The sequence below is a fragment of the Anser cygnoides genome, chromosome 28 (genome assembly GCF_040182565.1).
Source record: "Anser cygnoides isolate HZ-2024a breed goose chromosome 28, Taihu_goose_T2T_genome, whole genome shotgun sequence".
Taxonomy (NCBI): domain Eukaryota; kingdom Metazoa; phylum Chordata; class Aves; order Anseriformes; family Anatidae; genus Anser; species Anser cygnoides.
Genome location: NC_089900.1, coordinates 3,979,857 through 4,001,918, shown reverse-complemented (window position 1 = coordinate 4,001,918; position 22,062 = coordinate 3,979,857). Strand labels below are relative to the sequence as shown.

The 22,062-nt window shown below is 51.1% G+C and overlaps 2 protein-coding genes across 2 annotated transcripts; both read left to right on the top strand.

Moving 5' to 3' along the window:
- The first annotated feature begins 5,651 nt into the window (after window positions 1-5,651).
- LOC136787041 (olfactory receptor 14C36-like) lies at window positions 5,652-6,673 on the top strand. The gene has a single exon (XM_066984148.1). The coding sequence runs from the start codon at window positions 5,714-5,716 to the stop codon at window positions 6,671-6,673; it is 960 nt and encodes a 319-aa protein (XP_066840249.1). The 5' UTR covers window positions 5,652-5,713.
- A 6,157-nt stretch (window positions 6,674-12,830) lies between these two features.
- Window positions 12,831-13,763, top strand: LOC136787192 (olfactory receptor 14A16-like). Its single transcript, XM_066984324.1, has one exon. It carries the CDS (start codon window positions 12,831-12,833, stop codon window positions 13,761-13,763), a length of 933 nt encoding a protein of 310 aa, XP_066840425.1.
- Window positions 13,764-22,062: the final 8,299 nt, after the last annotated feature.

The window sequence follows — 22,062 nt, the reverse complement described above, 5'->3', positions numbered from 1 at the left end:
GGGAGAAATATGATGAAAAGAGATCAAGGGTTCAGGTAGAATAGGAGGTCACCCACCGAATATCCTCATGGGCACCAGTTATCATCGGGGCAAGACAGATTTAGCATAGGCAGACTAATATAATTTATTGCCTATCACCGGTGGACTACAACTGTGAGGAACCACAAGCAAACTAAAAACACCATTCCCCCCAACCACACTCTTCTATCTCCTTCCCCTGAGTGGAACAGGGGAATGGGGATTGTAGTCAGTCCATGACACTTGTCTCCACCGCTCCTTGACAGTCAATCTCTGCCCCTGCGTCCCTCCCATGGGATGCCGTCCTTCCCAAATGGATCCTGTGCGGGGCCCAAAGGGTTGAGATAATGACAGCTATGACTGGATTATGTTAAAATAAATCTGTTATAAGCATTATATCACCTTCATAGTTGCTGACCACAATGTTTATTTTGTTTTTATCTCGACGTAGTAGCTCTGTTTGGCCTCAGAATTGTGTTGGATAGCACATTACATACTGTGTGTGTTCCCTGTTGTGCTGTTTATCCTTTCTGGGGGCTGGTTTATGGTTATTAGTTTACTCTACTGCCTAACACTGCCTTATGTTATGATAAAATTGCTGGTCATGAGACTAATCTGGTAGTTGTACTCAGCATTGCTGTCACCTCCATACTTGAGGAACCTTCTCTCGGAAACTATTCATAATTAACAGTCTTTACCTTTTCTCCTCGGGGAGCCAATCTGTGGGAGGGATGAGGGGGGACACTTCTTCTCCTCACTTCTTCCCCCTCCCTTTCTCCTTCACCTCCCCCTTTCTCCTCCAGGCTAGTTACAATACCTCTTCAAAACTTCAAATATCCTTGGGATGTTCAAACCAGCCTGTACCTATTGTTCTATCTCATGAATGTGTTTCATTTTTTGTTTATGATTAGGGTGAACTATTTCAGAATGCCACTCAAAGATCTGCCCTGAGGCAGGATAGCTATGAGTGGCAGGGAGTGTGGGAGGATATGGGCAGGCACCTACAACAGTGAGCACCTGCAGTGCCTTGGAACTTCACCCCTGAACAAGTGCAGAATCTTAAAAAATTGGCAGAATGCTTGAAAAAGGAGTGTCATCACCCTGGCAATTCCAAAGAGACAGAATTCACTGCAATGTGCTGGGGCTTGGCCTATGCTTACTGAGTTGCAATCTACACAACTCCAATCCCTGTGACTGGGCCACAGAACCAACCTGTGCCTGTATCAGTCATACATACACAGGAGAAGAAGCAAGAGAGATAAAATCATCTTGTTTAGCAAGGAAAAAAGCTCCTGCTCATACAGGGAGGGAAGAAGAAGAAGATGAGGCAGGTTACCCTGAAGTAGGGCCATCATAGGAAAAGGTGGATGAATAATGATATCATAAAAGCAGCGATAAGCACCTGATCATTATTCCTTGGGGAGCTGCGAGATAGGCAAAAAGATTTCAGCCATCATCTAGGCCAGCACATTGTCACTTGGTTGCTCTGATACTGGGATAACAGGGCCAGTAGCCTGGAATTAGAGGGCAGGGAAGCCAAGCAGCTGGGATCCCTCCCCAGGGAAGAGGGCATTGGAAAGGGGGCACAAATCCTCACTCTCTTGAGGCAACTCCTGTCAGGCCTAAAGGAAAGGTATCCCTTCAAGGAAGATGTTGTATGTCACCCAGGCAAATGGACCACCAGGGAGAGAGGCAGCCCTTATCTGATGGAATTGGCCATGCTGGAGGTGATTTATGGTGATTTATGCACATTAAACAGTTTTCTACCTTGCCCGGTTCCCCATGGGATCCTTCTGTTGCGGGGTTGCTCAGGGTCGAAGTGCCAGTAGCTACCCAAATGGTGCACCAGTGGCAATATGGCACTATCCGAGACTCCCTGATTACCACATATATGCTGCTTCATTACTAGAGAGCCAAGGACTGATCAGCAAAACTCGCTCACCCTTTAATAATCCCATAGGGTCAGTGCAAACATCTAGTGGAGAGCTGCAACTAACAGTGGAGTACTGTGTCTAGAATGAAGTCACACCAAATTCAGTAGGTCATCTATAGTCTTCTCTCCTTACAGTCTTAGCTCTAAGAGCAGTTAAATGATCCCTTACAGTATCTGAATGCTGCTGTCCGATCCCTTCCTGGGATCATAAGGAACCAGTACCTCCTGGCCAGAACACTCTCCCTGTACCCGTGGATGCACGCCCTAAGGTCCCATGAACTGTTAAGGGTGTAGTTTGCAAAGTAACCACTGATTTTGTCCCCACCCACCACCTGTTGTACCCCTGCAGAGTCCTGCCTGAAGGCACAAAGGGCAGGGAGACCTTGCTGGTGAGAGCTGAGGCCCTGTGGAGATGTCCGTGACACAACAGCCATTACAGCCAAGGGACATGTAGAAGAGAACAGAATAGGTTTAGCTCTCCCTGTGACACATGACTCCTTTTGCTCTGCTGACAGCCTCTGCAGGCTGCCCTGCACATAAGGAGTAGGGACAGGTTCAGTTGTCCTACATGTGGCATCTGCTGCTATTTCAGTTACCCAAAGGACATATGCCTCCAGCTGACTCTCAGAGGATCAACCACAAATTTCACCAGATGTTTGCATCTGAACAGCTCCTGCCTGTCCTCCATCTCCACTAAGGAGCTATTGTGGCTCAGTAATTCACGTTAAGGTGCCTATGCTGTGGACACCTGAACTGAGGCCAGAGGAATCCCAGGTCCTGCGGGTCTGTGGCAGGCATGGGAGGGAGCTGAGACCCCTTCCAACCCCAGGAATAACAAGCAGCATGAGATGCCTCGACTGACTCTGCTGAATTCCTTCCTCAAGTGGGGATGAAGGAGATCGGTCCCTGACCATGACTTCATGTCCAAACTGATACTGGGAAAAGAAGATGTGATTGTTATCAAGGAGCTCACCTTCAGGTGCCCATGTGGTGTACATTAAAGGGAGGGCAGAGGAATCCCAGGTCCTGTGGGTCTGGGGCAGGCATGGGTGTGAGCTGATCTCCCTTTTGGTCCCAGTTCTGAAATCCATCATGAGCTGTCTCAACTGACTCTGCTGAATCCCTTCCCTGAACAGGGGATAAAGAAGGTGATTCCCTGACTTTGTCTGGATGCCCAAACTGATAGTGGGACAAGAAGATGTGATTGTTACACTTACTTGGCTCTCTGCAAGGAGAAATGAGCCTGCTGTCAAGAAGTGTGTGTGCCCAGGGGAGGGAGGGAAGCCCAGGGATCCCTTCGGGCTGTTTCCCAGCAGGTTCCCCTGCAGCCCCAGGGCCATGGGCAGGGAGCCTGGTGGGGGGCAGAGCAAGGGAGGCCTTGGGCTGGGCCTGTGCTGCTGAGCTGGGCCGGGCTCCTGGGCCCAAGGGGAGCTCCTGGCAAGCGGGCAGCGCTGCAGAGAGCCAGCTCTGCCCAGGAGCAGCTCCTGTGCCCAGCGCAGCAGGGCTGGGGGCACTGCCTGCAGAGACAGAGTGGGTAAAGGCAGGCAGAAGTGGCAGGATGCACAGAGCTCGCTGGGAGAGAACACTTGCCAGCCCTGACCCTGGTAAGTCTCTGGCTGGAGGGCAATGCAGCCGCAGCTCCTGGAGGAAGGAGAAGCCGCGGGTGCAGGCAGGGGTGCCCAGGGCTGTGGTGCAGAGCAGGGTCCCTGCTGTGCCCCAGGGGCTGTGTGCCGGGGCAGGGCCTCTGCCGCCTGCCAGGCTCAGCACTCAGCCTGCCCGGGGAGCTGCCCAGGGCGCTGCGGGGAGAAGCTGCGGGTGGAAGGAGCCCCCCCGGCAGGGCAGGGTCCTGCTGCTGGCGGGAGGCTGCAGCCTGCTCAGAGCTCCACAGCACCACAAGGATGTATCCAAGGGGACTTTGCAAAAGCAGAGACAAGGAAGGGTTTCCCTAATCCTGTTTTGGTATTTCTGAATCTCTGCTTTCAGTTTTCTCCTTTTGTCTCAGTGGGGATAGAAATAGGTGCTTTTATTTCCAAGAAGAGGCTGAGGCTGCTAAACCATCACAAGGAGATTTACAAGGACCCCAGCAAGTCTCTTTCCTTCCGCTCATCCCCTAGAAAGCTCCACCACCACACGTGCAGTGCCAGCAGGGTCTATGTGACCTGGTCTCTAGGACATGCCCCCAGCGAGCTGCCCCTGGGCAGAGCCCTGCTGCCAGGAGGTGTCTCCAGGGCAGAGCTGAGCACCCAGCGGGTGGGATGGGGGCTGTGACCTGCAGGCAGGAGGCGTGGGGACAGAGACCCAGCTGCAGGCAGGGACAGCTGCAGGCAGCAGGGCCATGGGCAGGGAGTGAGAGGGAGCTGCTCCACGTCTAGCAGCCCCATGGAGAAGACATGTCAGTCCTAAGGCCGTAGAAATGCTGCTGGATGGCTGTATGTGGGCAGCTGCTATGATCCCTCTGTGTCCATGGTGAAAAGCAGGGGGCTGAGATCCTCCTCAGGTACGATGAGATGGGTGAGGGGTTTGGAGATCTGTCCTTTGAACCTGGATTCCTCTGCTCTCAGCAGCATCCAGGTTCTTTTCAGGGGAACACCTGAGTGTGACCATCCTCCAGAGGTTCCTGCACAGGGCAGCTGGGACCAGGATGGATGGAAACAACTGCTGTCCTCACTCTGCCCTGACGGACAGTCCCTTTGCCTTGCAGGATCCCCAAGATTTCCCTTGGTGGGCAGTACAAGTGCCAAGGATGTATGCCTTATATACACTTCTCAGGTGTGGGGGGACAAGTATAAAGAAACAGAGCAGAACGTTATGCAGAAATCCTTGCTCTGCAGTTGGGTGAATTTTGAGAATGACAAACTGCTAGTTTTAGGTGACAAACTCCTAGTTTTGCCAAGCACAGTTCATCTGAGAGCACCCTGTGTTCCATCTGTATACTGCTCTAGGGCAGGACCGTCTCCTGCAGAGTCCCTTGAGTCCTGAAGCACCAAGTTGAGATCTAACAGAGGACCAGTCTTCCCGAAAGTGAAGAGGCAATTTTTTTCAGGTTACCACAAGAAATGGGGTAGGTTTTCCTTACAGAGGTCTACCATAGCATTTTAACTCTTTTTCCTCCTTGGACAGGCCTCCCTATTCAGAGGCAGCAGATCTCCGTTCGCAGGAGGACCAAATATCCAACAGCAGCTGAATCTCTGTCCAGTGAGTTCCTGAGGCCACAGTAATTGGGCAGCTCCTTGTGGGCAACTAGACCAAGCCCTTGAGGGCTCTGGCTGGGACCAGGACAAATGGAAAGACTGGCTGTCCTTACTGTAGTAAGGACAGTTCCTTTGCCTCCTGGGACTCACAAGATCTCCCCTGGAATACCTTACAAATGCCAGGGTTTTCTTCCCTCATATAAAATGCTTCTGAGTGTGACATAGGCAGCTGGAAGAAACTAAACCACAAACGCTTTTCTGCAGTCAAGAGTATTGACAGTTGTAATGCTACATAGATCAGAGAGAGATTAAAGCAGAGAAAACAACCTGTTCTTATTTACCTAGAGCTGTAGGGCAAGTCTGATTCCTCCAGTGCCCACAGCACAGACCGCTGCTCCCAGGGGCACCCTCAAGCCATCACCAACCAGATCCCAAGCAAGGTCTCAGAAAGGGGAAAGTAACTGTAGGGGGGCTTCGATGAGAACTGGGGTAGGTTTTCCTCAGAGTTGTCTCTCCTAGTTTATCACCATCTTTTCTTCCTTGTGTAGTTCCCTTTGTCCAGGAAGATTAGATGTCCAACAGCAGCTCCATCACCGAGTTCCTCCTCCTGCCATTCGCAGACACGCGGGAGCTGCAGCTCCTGCACTTCGCGCTCTTCCTGGGCATCTACCTGGCTGCCCTCCTGGGCAACGGCCTCATCCTCACCGCCGTAGCCTGCGACCACCGCCTCCACACCCCCATGTACTTCTTCCTCCTCAACCTCGCCCTCCTCGACCTGGGCTGCATCTCCACCACTCTCCCCAAAGCCATGGCCAATTCCCTCTGGGACACCAGGGCCATTTCCTATGCAGGATGTGTTGCACAGGTCTTTCTGTTTGTCTTCCTGTTTTCAGCAGAGTATTCTCTTCTCACCATCATGTCCTACGACCGCTATGTTGCCATCTGCAAGCCCCTGCACTACGGGAGCCTCCTGGGCAGCAGAGCTTGTGCCCAGATGGCAGCAGCTGCCTGGGGCAGTACTTTTCTCTATGCTCTGCTGCACACGGCCAGTACATTTTCCCTGCCCCTCTGCCAAGGCAATGCTGTGGACCAGTTCTTCTGTGAAGTTCCCCAGATCCTCAAGCTCTCCTGCACAGACTCCTACCTCAGGGAAGTTGGATTTCTTATGTTCAGTGCTTTTTTGGGGTTTGGCTGTTTCGTTTTCATCGTGCTGTCCTATGTGCAGATCTTCATGGCAGTGCTGAGGATGCCCTCGGAGCAGGGATGGCACAAAATCTTCTCCACATGCCTCCCTCACCTGTTTGTGGTCTCCCTGTTTCTCAGCACTGTCATATTTGGCTACCTGAAGACCCCCTCCATCTCTTCCTCATCCCTGGATCTGGTGGTGGCAGTTCTGTACTCGGTGGTGCCTCCAGTAGTGAACCCCCTCATCTACAGCATAAGAAACAAGGAGCTCAGAGATGCTGTTAGAAAAGTAGCTTCATGGGTGTTTCTGAATATTGATAAATTTCTCCTCTTTCTCCAAAAGTGATTTCCTGGATACTTGTTTCATTATCATTATTGTTACTTTTATCTTCATTGTCACTTCTGTTCATTAGTTTCCTAGAAAAATGGTTTTGATTTATACAGTGTCCATTCAGTTATGAAACTGCTCTATGCGTTTTTTTTGTCTGTTTGTTTGTTTGTTTGTTTGTTTTGTTTTGTTTTTTTGTCTACCTATATGTCAGCACTGCCTCTCTCTTTGCTTTTCTGTAATAAAACAGAATCTCCCCAATATACTGACAGAAAGTTTTCCTCTCCTTTCGTAGCTGGTGCCAATAACAGAGCTGAACAGTTTGGTAGTTTCACATTGATGCACAGCTGAACTCTGCCACACTGCTCTTTCACTCCCCCTCCTCAAACGAACAGCTGTCAACAGGCAGTTAACATGGCTTCACCAAGGGGAAGTCACGCTTGACCAGCCTGATAGCCTTTTATGAGGATATAACTGGGTGGACAGATGATGGTAAAGCAGTGGACGTGGTTTATCTTGATTTCAGTAAAGCCTTTGACACCGTCTCCCACAGCATCCTCACAGCTAAACTGAGAAAGTGTGGTGCGGACGATCAGATGGTGAGGTGGACTGTGAACTGGCTGAAGGGAAGAAGCCAGATGGTTCTGGTTAATGGGATGGAGTCTAGTTGGAGGCCTGTATCTACTGGAGTCCTTCAAGGTTGGTACTGTAACCAGTACTATTCAATATATTCATCAACAACTTGGATGAGGAAATGGAGCGCACTGTCAGCAAGTTTGCTGATGACACTAAACTGGGAGGAGTGACTGACATGCCACAGGGCTGTGCTGCCATCCAGTGAGACCTAGACAGGCTGAAGAGTTGGGTGGGGAGAAATTTAATGAAATGTAATGAGGGCAAGTGTAGAGTCCTGCATCTGGGCAAGAACAACTCCAGACACCAGTGGAAGCTGGGGACTGCCCTGCTGGAGAGCAGCGAAGGGTAAAGGGACCTGGGGGTCCTGGTGGACAGCAGGATGACCATGAGCTAACACTGTGCCCTTGTGGCCAAGAAGGCCAATGGCCTCCTGGGGTGTATCAGAACAGCTGTGGTTAGTAGGTCGAGAGAGATTCTCCTCCCCCTCTACTCTGCCCTGGTGAGACCGCATCTGGAATATTGTGTCCAGTTCGGGGCCCCTCAGTTCAAGGACAGGGAACTGCTTGAGAGAGTCCAGCGCAGAGCCAGGAGGATGATTAAGGGAGTGGAGCATCTCCCTTATGAGGAAAGGCTCAGAGAGCTGGGTCTCTTTAGCCTGGAGAAGAGAAGACTGAGGGGTGACTTTATTAATGTTTATAAATATGTAAAGGGTGAGTGTCAGGAGGACAGAACCAGGGGCTCTTCTCAGTGACATCTAATGATAGAAGTGACAGTGGGTGCAAGCTAGAAGATAGGAGGTTCCACTTAAATATGAGATGAAACTTTTTTACAGTGAGGGTGACAGAGCACTGGAACTGGCTGCCCAGGGGGGTTGTGGAGCCTCCTCCTCTGGAGACATTCAAAACCCACCTGGGCACATGCCTGTGTGACCTGATCTAGGCGTTCCTGCTCCATCAGGGGGATTGGAGTAGATGATCTTTCAAGGTCCCTTCCAATCCCTAACATTCTGTGATTCTCTGTGTGATTCTGTGAAGATGGCAGCAGCTGCCTGGGGCAGTGGCTTTCTCAATGCTGTCCTGCACACTGCCAACATATTTTCACTGCCCCTCTGACAAGGTAATGCTGTGGACCAGTTCTGTGAAATCCCCCAGATTTTCAAGCTCTCTTGCTCAGATGCCTAAGCTATTCATCCAATGGGATGGAGGAGAGAACTGGGAGAAAAAAAAAGTAAAAGTTCATGGGTTGAGATAAAGGCTGTTTCATAGGACACAAAAGGAATTATTATGATTATTATTATTATTATTATTATTATTATAGACACCAATAGACTAAGGACATGACATTCTTTATGTGTCTCAAAAGACAGAAAAGGTGGTAGTGATTAATTGGAAAGTGTCAGACCTGAGCATGACGTAGAATGTATGGAATAAGCGGGGGATATTGTCCTAGTTTTGGCTGCGATAATTTTTCTTCCTAATAGCTGCTATGGTGCTGTGTTTCATATTTACAGAATCACTGAATGGTCTGGGTAGGAAAAGACCTTAAAGATCATATAATTCCAACCTATTCTTTCTAATATCTAATCTAAATCTACCCTCTTTCAGTTTAAAACCATTACGCGTAGCCCTATCGCTACACTATTTGATGAAGAGTCCCTTCCCAGCTTTCCTGTAGTCCCCTTTAGGTACTGGAAGGCCACTGTAAGGTCTCCACAGAGCCTTCTCTTCTCCAGGCCGAACAACACCAACTCCCTCAGCCTGTCTACATAGGAGAGATGCTCCAGCCCTTTGATCATCCTCATGGCCCTCCTCTGGACTTATTCTAATAGATCCATGTCCTTCTTGAGCTGGGGACCTGAGAGCTAAAAGCAGTACTTGAGGTGTGGCCTCACCAGGGCCAAGAACAAAGGGACAATCACTTCCCTAGTCCTGCTGACCACAGTATTCCTGGTACAAGCCAGGATGCTCTTGGCCTTCTTGGCTACCTGAGCAAACTGCTGGCTCATATTCAGCCGACTATCCACCAATATCCCTAGGGCCCTTTCTGCCGGACAGCTGACCAGCCACTCTTCCCCCAGCATGGATGGGGCTGTTGTGCCCCAAGTGCAAGACTCAGCCCATGGGTCCAGCCTATACAGATCCCTCTGCCGAGCCCTCCTACCCTTGAGCAGATCAACACTCGCTCTGAATTTGGTGTCATCTGCAAACTTACTGAGGGTGCACTTGTTCCCCTCATCCAGATCATTGATGAAGATATTGAAGAGAACAGGCCCCAGTACTGGGCCCGGGGGGACACCAGTAGTGACCAGCCTCCAACTGCATTTAGCTCCACTTACCATGACTCTTTGGACCTGGCCACCCCGCCAGTTTTTAACCCAATGAAGCATACATCCATCTAGGCCTCGAGTAACCAGTTTCTCCTGGAGAATGCTGTGCGAAATGGTCTCAAAAGACTTACTGAAGTCTAGGTAGGCCATATCCACAGACTTTACCTCATCTATTCATGCTGACTACTTTCCCTCATGCTGACTGGGCCTGATCTCCTGGTTGTCCTGTAAATGTTGTGTGATGGTACTCAAGATAATCTGCTTCCCCTTCATGAGCTTCCCTGGCACCAAGGTCAGACTGACAGGCCTGCAGTTCACAGATCCTCCTTCTGGCCCTTCTTGTAGATGGCCGTCACCTTTGCTAGTCGCCAGTTGACTGGGACCTCCCCTTATATGCAGGACTGCTGATCAGTGATGGAAAGCCGCTTGGTGAGTGCTTCGGCCAGCTCCCTCAGTACCCTTGGGTGGATCCCATCTGGCCCCTGTAGACTTGCATATATCTTCGTGGAGTAGCATGTCTCTAAATATTTCCTCACGGAGTATGAGAGCTTCATTCCACTCACTGTCCCTATCTACCAGTTCAGGAGTCTGAGTACCAGGGGAACAACTGTTCTTGCTGCTGGAGACTGAGGCAAAGGAAGCAATAAAAACCTCAGCATTTTCATCATCACTTTTACCTATGTTTCCCCCCACAACCAATAGAGGATGAAGATTCTCATATATCCTCTTTTTTTTTTTTTAATTTTATGAATTTAAAAATATATATTATTTTTTATATATCTTTAGTAAATAAATTGGGCTCCAGTTGGTCTTTCGACCTTCTAATTTTGTCCCTGCACAGCCTCACAACATTTAGGATACGGTTCCAAACAAAATGACAGCATGCATGAGAAGGAAGCAGAGAAAAGGTAGAATCCAGTGGAATTCCATCCCCTATCATTCTGTGATACTGTGCTGCAGTTTTATTCCACTAAATCCTGTATTGTCCAAATACTCCTGCAATTGTTGATGCAGTTATCTTATAATAGACAGCACAGTCAGGGTGAGCCATCCGCCTGCAGATATTAACAGCTGACAGAATGGAGCGTCAGTCAGGGAGAACCTTGAGAAATCCCAGGATTTCTCCTGCAGAAACCTCTTGACGTTTACAAGGAGAAGAGCCTAGTCCTGTACCAGACAAGAGTAACCCCACACATCAGGGCAGACTGGGACCATGCTGAGTGAGCCGTGCCCAGGAGGAGGAGGGCCTGGGCACCACGAGCGATGCCATAGAGCAGAGGTGCCTGGTCACCAGGAACCAGGCCGGCTTCATAGACAGCTGTCTTATGAGATATTTGTGTCCATGGCTATGGCTGTTCTCTCTGCCACTAAAGCCTATGAGGAGACAACCAATTGCTAAAGCACCAGAGTCTAATTGACACCTCGCCCACCTATGAACCAGGCAGGGGTCATACTATTCTCCTGCACTTGGCAATGCACATCCCCATCTCCTACTGCCCCAGGAAGAGCCCTGAGCAAGGTGTGACAGAAACAGATTTCCCTTCCAGGGTGCCAGGGGACAAGGCGTAGTCCTTTTCTTTGGTGAAACACATCCAGGTTGTCTACACATCAGTGTCACCTTCACATTGCCTTTGTCTCCTTGTCCTCACTGCCTCCAATGCTCTGCTCTAACGAGCTCCAAGGGAGGCTGTGTCAGTCCTGGCCCTCAGGGGGACACTGCAGGAAACTTGCATCTGACCTGGACTTCTTGAGAGATTTCTTCAATTGTCTCTCAGTGCCTGAGGTTCGTGGGCTCATCACCAAAGCCCCCAGAGGGGTGATTCCAATGCCTTGGGCTGGGCCTGTGCTGCTGAGCTGGGCCGGGCTCCTGGGACAGAGAGAGCTCCTGGCAAGAGGGCCCTGGTGCAGAGAGACAGCTCTGCCCAGGAGCAGCTCCTCTGCACAGCACAGCAGGGCTGGGGGCTCTGGCCACAGCAGAGACACAGAGAGGAGAGAAGGAGAGAGGGCTTGGAGGCAGTTGGGAGTGGGAGGATGCTGAGAGCTGACTGCAGGAGAAATCTGCACAGCCCTTGACAAGGTAAGTGTCTGGCTGCAGGGCCATGCAGCTGCACGTCCTGGAAGGGTCTCCTCCTGGGTCTTGTTTCTGGGAGGGCAGTGGGCAATGCAGTGGGCTTTGAGAGTCCTGCTGGATTGCACTGCGTGGTGAGGAAGACTGGCAGAAGCCACATTGAGTGCCCTAACCTAGCTGCCCTTGGTCAGCCAAGAGCGGAGTCGCCAGGCATCCTCCAGACATTGCAGGGGTTGCAGCTGCAATTCTGGGACACTCCAGCTTGTGGGGTGCATGAGGCTCTGTGCATGGGGCATACTCCTGGGCTGCGGGCTGTTCTCCAGCTAGAGCCGCTCTCTCATGGCATCCTTGTGTTATCCAGGTTCCCCAAGAAGAAGACACCTCCATGCAAAGGCTATGTCCGTGCTGCTGGATGGCTGTCTGTGGGCACCTGGAGGGAGGCCTCTGCACCCCTGGTTAGGAGGGAAGAGCTGAGATCCTGATCAGCCTTACAGAAACAAGGTGAGGATGCTGTCCAGTTGCACTTGGACTGGGGCTTCTCTGTTCTCAGCTGTCTCCAGTTTCTTCTCAGGGAAACACCTCAGTGGGATGGTCCTGCAGCTCACAGAGGGGTGACACAGGGCTGCTGAGAACAGGTCTGGTGGGAATATCTGCTCTGCTCAGTCTTCAGCAAGGCACAGTCCCTTTGCCTCCTAGCACCCACAGGATTTCACGAGGAGCGCACAGGAAATGTCAGGTAGTTCAACAATCCAACGCCTCTCTTAAGCATTATGGGGCAACTGGGATAAGAAAAGCAAACAAAAAGAAAGCAAACAAAATCCCCGCAGCTCTGCTCTGCTCTGTATTCAGATCTGTTGTTGCAACAACACTGCAAAACTCATAGACTGAACTTGAGTTTCCCCCATGTTCCTGCTTTCCTCCTGCTGCAAAGCAGGAGGGACTCCTCTGGAGCCCACAGCAGCCCCAGCTTCCAGTGCCACTCTCAGCCAGCACCAGCCACAGCTCAAGAGAGCTGCAGAAAGGTTCTTTGCAAAGAGAGAGGCTCAGGCTGGGGGTGCTCTAAGTCTTGCAATAGGTTTTCTTCTTAGGAATCTGTTCATTCTGCCGCCTTCTCTTCAACAGACAACTGTGTCCAAGCTCATCAAATGCCCAACAGCAGCTCCATCACCGAGTTCGTCCTCCTGGCATTTGCAAACACACGGGAGCTGCAGCTCCTGCACTTCGCGCTCTTCCTGGCCATCTACCTGGCTGCCCTCCTGGGCAACGGCCTCATCCTCACCGCCGTAGCCTGCGACCACCGCCTCCACACCCCCATGTACTTCTTCCTCCTCAACCTCGCCCTCTTCGACGTGGGCTGCATCTCCACCACTCTCCCCAAAGCCATGGCCAATTCCCTCTGGGACACCAGGGCCATCTCCTATCAAGGGTGTGCTGCACAGGTCTTTTTCTTTCTCTTCTTCATATCAGCAGAGTATTTCCTTCTCACTATCATGGCCTATGACCGCTACGTTGCCATCTGCAAGCCCCTGCACTATAGGAGCCTCCTGGGCAGCAGAGCTTGTGCCCAGATGGCAGCAGCTGCCTGGAGCTGTGGCTTTCTGTATACTGTCCTGCACACTGCCAATACATTTTCCCTGCCCCTCTGCCAAGGCAATGCCGTGGACCAGTTCTTTTGTGAAATCCCCTACATTCTCAAGCTCTCCTGCTCAAAGTCATTCCTCAGGGAGGTTGGGCTTATTGTAGTTAGTGTTTCTTTAGTCTTTCTTTGTTTTGTTTTCATCGTTTTCTCCTATGTGCAGATCTTCAGGGCAGTGCTAAGGATCCCCTCTGAGCAAGGCCGGCACAAAGCCTTTTCCACGTGCCTCCCCCACCTCTTTGTGGTCTCCCTGTTTCTCAGCACTGGCATGTTTTCCTACCTGAAGCCCCCCTCCATCTCCTCCCCGTCCCTGGATCTGGTGGTGGCACTTGTGTACTCAGTCTTTCCTGCAGCTCTGAACCCCCTCATCTACAGCATGAGGAACCACGAGCTCAAGGACGCAGTGAGGGTACTCTTTGGATACATGCTTCTTCATCAGTAATACTGAAGCCCACAATCCAATCAGAACTCACTGTTTTTCTATAAAATTGTTAGGATAGTCTTTTGTTATAATTCTTTTATAATATATTATACTGCATCTTTAGATTTTCATTTAATAATGGTATTTTTATTTTCATATCTCTTAATTATTCTTTTTTTTTTCACATAAATGTCTCATGTACCTGTAGAACCATGCTTGCCTTGTAGATAATGACAATTGAGAAGCTGTCAGAACCTGATTGGTCTCAGTATCCCGCTCTTCCCACCTCCTCTGCAGCTTGGAGAGCTGCCCCAGCATGCAGGAGGGGCTCGGAGCCAAGAGTCCAGCTGCCACATGGAGGAGCAGTCCTGCTGGCCCTCGGGGCTGCCCCTCACTGCCCCCTGGGCTCTGCCTCTCTGCTGCCTTCAGGCTGGGGCTGCTGCTTCCCTGGAGCCATGGCCATGGCCAGCAGCAGGACCTGGTCTTTTCACTGCTGCTCTATTTTGGCTTCCTCATTGTGCTTCTTGTATTTGGATAATCCGTGAGATCTCATGTACCTTGGTGACAGTCCTGTTGTCCCTACAGTGACATCCCTGTCCCTGCAGGCAGCAGCAGGCACTGTGCAGCCCTGGGTCACAGCTGGCCTCCCTGCTAGCTCCAAAATCACAAAAGGGGCTGCTCAGGGCAAATCCAGAAGCCTGGACACCTCTTCCAAATGTGTTATCAGGAATAGAGCCAAGGGGTTGCTCCCTGCTCTTCTGATTTTTTGGGGTTCTTCATGGAATGAAGGACACGGGCTGAAAGTCCCAGTGTGGTTTGTGAGGAACCAAGGGCTGGGCCAAGAACTCCTTTTGTGGCAGCACATGCCCAAATAGACAACACTGTCCCCTGAAGTGGGGTAGATGTCCAATGCCAGCCTGGAGAGGAATCTGAAGCTTCCAGCAGATGTCAGGGGATCTGCAGGGACAATGTGCTCAGTGGGCAGTGATTAGAACCTCATAAAATGAGTGACCATCCAAAGAAGGGTCTGGTAAAGGAAAAGGCAAATCTGAGGAGTCCATGGGCTAAAGGAGGGCTCTGCAATGGCAGAAGAGGTGGTGAAGAGCCAGCAGGCAAAGGCCCATAAGACTGCAGATTAATTGAGGATAACCATTTTGAAGTGCTGTGGGCGAGGTCTGGTGCAGCATTCGCTTGCCCTTTGTGCCCTTAGAGACACCCCGTGGCCCTGCCAAGCACTGTCCTGTGCTGCTGAGCCATCAGGGCAGATGGAAATGGGTTCAGCAGCAGAGATCCCCATGGAATTGGGTCTACTGCCCACCCTGAGCAGCACAGGCAGGGGGGAGACCCCCGGGGGTCCCAGGGCACAACAGCCCCTGGCTCTGCACAGCAGCACCACCAGTTCGGGGCCCTGCGGGGAGCACCGGGAGGGAAGCAGCAACGGCCGGCCAGGCCATCACAGACACACTGCCCTGGGCAAGGCTCTCTGGGAGCAGGGATGGCCCTGGGGAAGAGTAGGGCAGCATTTCTGGGCCTGCACAGATGGGTAAAGGAGAAAGGGAAAGCTCTTTTGCAGGGACCTGCTTGGGGCAGGCAGCTCTGTGCCTGGGGCAGGCCTCTTGTGCTGGCCTGGGGAGCGGGGCTGGCCCTGCGGGGCACAGGCACTCTGTGCTGGGGATCTCCCAGGCAAGAGACCAGGGCTCCTGCAGCTTCACCGACCTCCATTTCCTTGCACCATAGCCAGCCTCCTCCTTGCTCACCCCAACCAGCAACTACACATGCATGAGCTGCCTGCTTCCTCCTCCTCTAGAGGAAGAGGAGGAAACACATCTCGAGAGAGAAGGGAAAGAACATAAAAACTCACAGAGAGATAGACACATAAGGAAGGGAAAGGAAAAGAAAAATTAAAGAAAAAGAAATTCCAACCCCAAACATGATGAATATTTAGTAACTCATCAGTTCCCACAAGCAGACCGCTGTGCTGCCAATCTCTGAGAAACTGCCACCTTGTCTTGGAAAGATGACCCCAGTATTTCCTGCTGAGCACCATGTTATGTCCAAAGTGGACTGACCAGAGCTCAAGTGCTCAATCTGGTGTGAGCAGGCAGAGGAGAGCTCTGCAGCCCCAGGGCATGCAGCAGCCCCAGCAAAGGAGTCTGGTGAGTGATTTGTTGCAGCCCTGGGGCAACGGCAGTGACCCCATGAGCTGGGTCTGCCTCCCAGCCTGCCCAACACAGTTCTGCAGAGTGCCCCCATGCCCCAGGCACCACAGCCCCCTCTCTCTGCAGAGTAGCACCTCTGGCTGTCATGTCAGAGATTTCAACTTTAGCCTAAAGTCATCCTCCACGGCTGCTTTCAGTTTTCTACACAGAGTCAGCCAGTGCCTCCATGATCCTTGGGGGAAACTGAAGCATGCATGAGGGCCTGGGAATAGTTAGCTTGAATCCATAGGAGCCATTCTGGAACCAAAACTTAAGAGCAAGAAGCTCAGTTTTGTGGTGGTGCAGAGCTGCTGGGCACATTGTGCAAGGTGCTCCCAGACATGTTTGTGTCCTCTTCCATTTTGCCTTAGGTGACACTTCTGTTTTAGGAATGGAGTAGCCAACAGAGGTGAGACAGATACTCTGAGATCATGAAAGCCATCAGAAAGCTGATCCCAACAAGATTACTGCTATGGGCAGGTCAGCTAAACCCTGGCTAGGAGCAATGTGAGATTTAGGGGAGGGAAGAGGACCTAGGGCAGCAGAAATTAATCATAGAATCATAGAATCATAGAATATCCTGAGTTGGAAGGGACCCTTAAGGATCATCAAGTCCAACTCTTGTTACCGCACAGGTCTACCCAAAAGTTCAGACCATGTGACTAAGTGCACAGTCCAATCTCTTCTTAAATTCAGACAGGCTCGGTGCAGTGACCACTTCCCTGGGGAGCCTGTTCCAGTGTGCAACCACCCTCTCTGTGAAGAACCCCCTCCTGATGTCGAGCCTAAATTTCCCCTGCCTCAGCTTAACCCCGTTCCCGCGGGTCCTGTCACTGGTGTTAATGGAGAAAAGGTCTCCTGCCTCTCGACACCCCCTTACGAGGAAGTTGTAGACTGTGATGAGGTCTCCCCTCAGCCTCGTCTTCTCCAGGCTGAACAGGCCCAGTGACCTCAGCCGTTCCTCGTACGTCTTCCCCTCCAGGCCTTTCACCATCTTCGTAGCCCTCCTCTGTACACTCTCCAACAGTTTCATGTCCTTTTTATACTGTGGTGCCCAGAACTGCACACAGTACTCGAGGTGAGGCCGCACCAGCGCAGAGTAGAGCGGGACAATCACCTCCCTTGACCTACTAGCGATGCCGTGCTTGATGCACCCCAGGACACGGTTGGCCCTCCTGGCTGCCAGGGCACACTGCTGGCTCATATTCACCTTGCTGTCTACCACGACCCCCAGATCCCTCTCTTCTAGGCTGCTCTCCAGCGTCTCATCGCCCAGTCTGTATGTGCAGCCAGGGTTTCCCCGTCCCAGGTGCAGGACCCGGCACTTGCTCTTATTGAACTTCATGCGGTTGGTGATCGCCCAGCTCTCCAACCTATCCAGATCCCTCTGCAAGGCCTTTCCACCCTCATTCGAGTCCACAACTCCTCCAAGTTTGGTGTCATCAGCAAACTTGCTCAAAATACCTTCTATTCCTACATCCAGATCGTTTATAAAAATATTGAAAAGTACCGGCCCTAAAATGGAGCCTTGAGGGACCCCACTGGTGACCGCCCGCCAGCCTGACACAGCCCCATTTACCACAACCCTTTGGGCCCTGCCCGTTAGCCAATTGCTCACCCATCGTATGATGTTTTTATTTAGCTGTATGGTGGACATTTGGTCCAGTAGGATCCTATGGGAAACCGTGTCAAAAGCCTTGCTGAAGTCCAAAAAAATCACATCAGCTGGTTTCCCTCGGTCCATCATACGGGTGATCTTATCATAAAAGGAAATCAGGTTAGTTAGGCAGGACCTACCCTTCACAAACCCATGCTGGCTGGGACCAATGACTGCTTTGTCCCCCAGGTGAGCCTCAATAAGTTTGAGAACCATCTTCTCCATGATTTTACCAGGCACTGACGTGAGACTGACAGGCCTGTAATTGCTAGGGTCTTCTTTCTGACCCTTCTTGTAAATCGGCACAACATTTGCCAGCTTCCAGTCTACCGGGACCTCTCCAAATTCCCAGGATCGTTGAAAAATAATTGAGAAATTTTAATTTTAAATAATAATAATTTTAAATAATAATAATAATTTTAAAATAATTGAGAAAAATAATTGAGAGAGGTTCCGCGATGACGGATTTTTGAATGATTTTGAAGAGGAAAAGAGTTCAGGTAATGTTAATGCTGCTCTCACACTAACTTCAAAAATTCATGTGAGGCCCTTCCCATGTCTCAACCAGTAACCTTAATCCCTAAACCTAAATGCTACTCCACACCCTGAGAGGAATACACTACTCTAATGCCAGACCTCAAAGTATCCCTTGAAGCCAAAACTCAGCCCATAGCCTCTTTCCCTTATGCTTTTTCTCATGCTTACCTTGATCCCTGCCCTTAATACCAGCATTGAAATGCTCTGTTTAACCCTGGACAACTTCTTAACAGACCTAAACAAAACCCTAAACCGCAAAGCTTGTCCATACCCTAACCACAGAGGTCACACCTTAAACAGAACACCAAACCCTTCCACTAGATTTTCCTTAATCTCTAACTCAGAAAGGTGAGCCCTAGTCCCTAATCCTATACATGAACAACTAACACCCAAAGCCCCCGTTCCTGTGCATTAACCTCCTCACCTTCAACCCCTCTCCTAACCCTTAACTTTATGCACTTGGCCCTTTGGGGCAGGGCAGAAATTTGAGATTGCTGTGCAGTCTGATGGCATTCAAAGATGAATGTGAGGGGCCATGGATCTGATCAGCTCGTCAAACACAAGGAGGAGATGGGTGGGAATGCTCTGATGAGCTCAGCTCTGCCTCAGGATCTCCTGCCCCAGCAGGAGGAATGTGGCTGGGGCAGTGACTGTGAGGTCACTTCTGTCTGAAGTAGCTGACAGGTCACCCTCGACTTCTCCCTGGGATCTGTACTTTTTGGCTGACATCTGCCAGTGGCCCTGCTAGGCCAGCAGAAGGCACCTGGTTGGCATGTTGACTGTGGGATCCCCTCTGCCTCCATACCCAGGAGGACCCAGGCAGAAAGAAGGCCTGCATATGGGTTGTCCTGTCCCTTCTCCTTGAGTCCATGACTGGACAGCAGGAGGCACAAGACTTGGGTGTGTCCAGCCAAGAAGCTGCAAGGCCAGCAGCAGGCCCATGGCTTGGAAGATGCTGGTGAGGTGACTTCTGTCTGGTTGGCTGACAGGCCGCAAGAAGGCTGATGGGTTGGGATTCATAGGAAAGCCTGCAGAGGAGAGGGCAGAGCGTGCTGGTAAGAAGGGTAGGACCCAGCAGCCCTGAAGTTTTTGTCCCCTTGGCTAGAGCTTATGAGGAGATATGTTATATTCATTGCAATGGGGCCTCATTGATTCCTCTCAACCCTGTGCAGCAGCTCGGAGGTGGCATACCACTGTTCTTCTCGTGGCATCACACTGCCCACTGCATCCCACAGACCCCCAGGAAGAGCCTTGAGCCAGATGTGGGGGTGCAGGATCTCCTCTCCCAGTGGCTGGGGTCAGGCCTTGGCTCTTCTGCTTCACCAAAACCAACCAAGACTTTTCTCAGCACAGTGCTTTGCCTGTCTGTAGTCATGGCCTCCAATTATCTGCCTTAACGCACCCCAGGGGAGACTTTGTTAGTAACAGCCCTCAGTGGGGCCCATTAATACTCCAAGTCACTTCAACTTTTCCTCCTGACTTTACTTGCTCAAGCGGTTACAACATTCTCCTCTCAGCACCTGAGCTTCATAGACTCAGCACCAAAGTACACCATGGAACTCATTAAAATGCAGAAACTCCTAACGTCTCTTCCACAGTTTTCTTCAAGTCTTCACAGCTTGTACAGCTAATTGCAGAGCCTGCATGATGTAGTTAAGGAAGATTTCAAAAAGCACCTAACACAAATCTTTTCTTGTTTTAAAGGCTGAATTTTGCTGCATTTCAGTTTTGAGCATCATTCTCCTATTGCTGTTGATCCAGGGTGACTTCTTTGGAGACCTTCATCGGGAAGAAAAGCAGAGTCTGGAGGTCTGACACCGCCACTGCCAGCAGTGGTCTTTGTCCCTGTAACTGCAGCCCAGCCCAGCACATGAAACCCTTTCTAAGATAAGTCCTGGCTTCCTTGGGAAAATAAAATAAAATAAATAAAATAAAATAAAATAAAATAAAATAAAATAAAATAAAATAAAATAAAATAAAATAAAATAAAATAATAAAATAAAATAAAATAAAATAAGTTGAAATTACCATTGGAACCTGAGAAATTCGGCTTGAAACTTAGTAGACACCTGGACATCCATGGTCTCTCTTGGGTCTTCTGTTGAAAACTCAGGATGAAAGTAAAGAAAATGTATCTTCAAGTGGCTGTAGCTGTACCCATGAGCTTAGCCTCTTTTGGGAAATCGTCCAGCCACAGAAAACTAAATTGAGTAATGTGAAAAGACCTGTCCGGTCAATAGGGTAGGGCAAAGTCATACTTCCTGTGCTATAGATGCAGAAGGCAAGAAGAATTGCATTGTGCCTTACACTACTCTGGGATGTGTAAGCCAGGTCATGCAACTTTACCTTAGTACTGACAAGTCCATCACTAAACCATGCTACTAAGTTCTACATCTACACATGGGCTCTCTAGTCGATGAACCAGCTCATGGATGGCAATCAGGGAGTCTCGGTCAGTGTGACGCTGCCTCAGGTGTGCCAGCGTGGTAGCCATTGGCACCTGCTCTTCTTCAACCCTCAGCAAACCCCCAACAGAAGGATTCTGTGGCAGGCCAAGCAAGGTAGACAGCTGTTTAATGTCCTCCATCTCCAAGACAGCTATGCCAAAGCCCCACCGGTGCCCTCTTGGAACTTTGAAGTACCCTCTCCTGAAGTAGTCTATGCTGAGGATGCAGATAGCCTCCAGGCCAGTCCCAATGGGGTGCTTTCACCATTCCTTCCCAGTTAGACTCACTTCAGGCTCCAATACAGTTAACTCTTGGGATCCCCCTGTCACTCCAGAAATACAGGTGGGTTCTACCTCTTTATAGCTTGATGGCATTAGGGTACACTGTGCACCGGTGTCTAGTAGAGCCTGATAAATTTGTGGGTCTGATGTGCCAGGCCATTAAATATACACAGTCCAGTAAACCCTATTGTCCCTTTCCTCCCTGCCTCCCCCTGGCTGGAAGCAGGACGTCTCTAGTCCTGCTCATAGTATTCATTACTGTGTCTGGTAGATGGCCCACTGGAAACACGTCCCACCATAGCACTGTCATCCCACAGGACAGGGGAGAGTGAGCTGACAGCCAAGGGATGCAATTCGGTGCAGGAGGTGGGGCTCAGCAGAGACAAACAGTCAAGGCAGTGGGGTGGGGGAGGCCAGCAGAAGCATCCCAATCAGTGGTGCTGCTTGTGAGGACACGTTTGTGCCAGCAACCTGAGTGGGCAGCAGCTGTGCACAGGCAAGGGGAGGCCAGGAAGAGCAAGCCAAAAGCGCTCCTGCCAGCAGAGACAAGGCTGGGGCCGAGGGCAGGGGGAGAGGCAGGCCCAGGGCAGGGGGCTGCAAGGGCCATGCTGAGCTCCCTGCCCCTGCAGCAGCTGCACTGGCCCTCAGCAGATGTGCTGGCTGGCACACACAGGGAGGTCCTGGTGTGCATCAGAGAGCAGCAAGGAGGGTGCTGCAGAGGGCCGGGGCGAGGCGGGTGGCAGAGCCCCATGCAGGGGCTGGCTGGGGGTCCCCTCTGCTGCAGCCACCACATGGAGTGTGGCAGGAGGAGGACAGGCAGGACTCGTGGCCGCCTTGCTGCAGACGAGCCCCGAGCTGGGGGGCAAAGCTTTTCCTGCTCTGCAGGCTGAACAGCTCCTGCTTCGCCCCACACCCTGTGGCTTTGCCCTCTCCCTGCACACCACAGGGCAGAGCCTGGTCCTGGGCTCTTCCTGACATCCCTGCAGCTCCTGGCAGTCTGTGGTGAGGTGCCCCTCAGCCTTCCCTCCTGTGCTGCCAGGGCACACAGCTGCCTTATTCCCAGCTCACTGCCCACCAAGAACGTCTGACAGGGCTGCTTCCCAAGCTGGGCCTTGCCCAGGGTCAGTCCCCTGCAGGGGCAGAAACTGGCCCTTGTCCTGGTGGCTTTTCTTGGCCTTCCTCTCAGTACATTCTCTTCTC

Coding starts and splice junctions, on each gene's coding strand:
- LOC136787041 (XM_066984148.1), top strand. CDS start 5,714: ATGTCCAACAGCAGCTCCATCACCGAGTTCCTCCTCCTGCCATTCGCA.
- LOC136787192 (XM_066984324.1), top strand. CDS start 12,831: ATGCCCAACAGCAGCTCCATCACCGAGTTCGTCCTCCTGGCATTTGCA.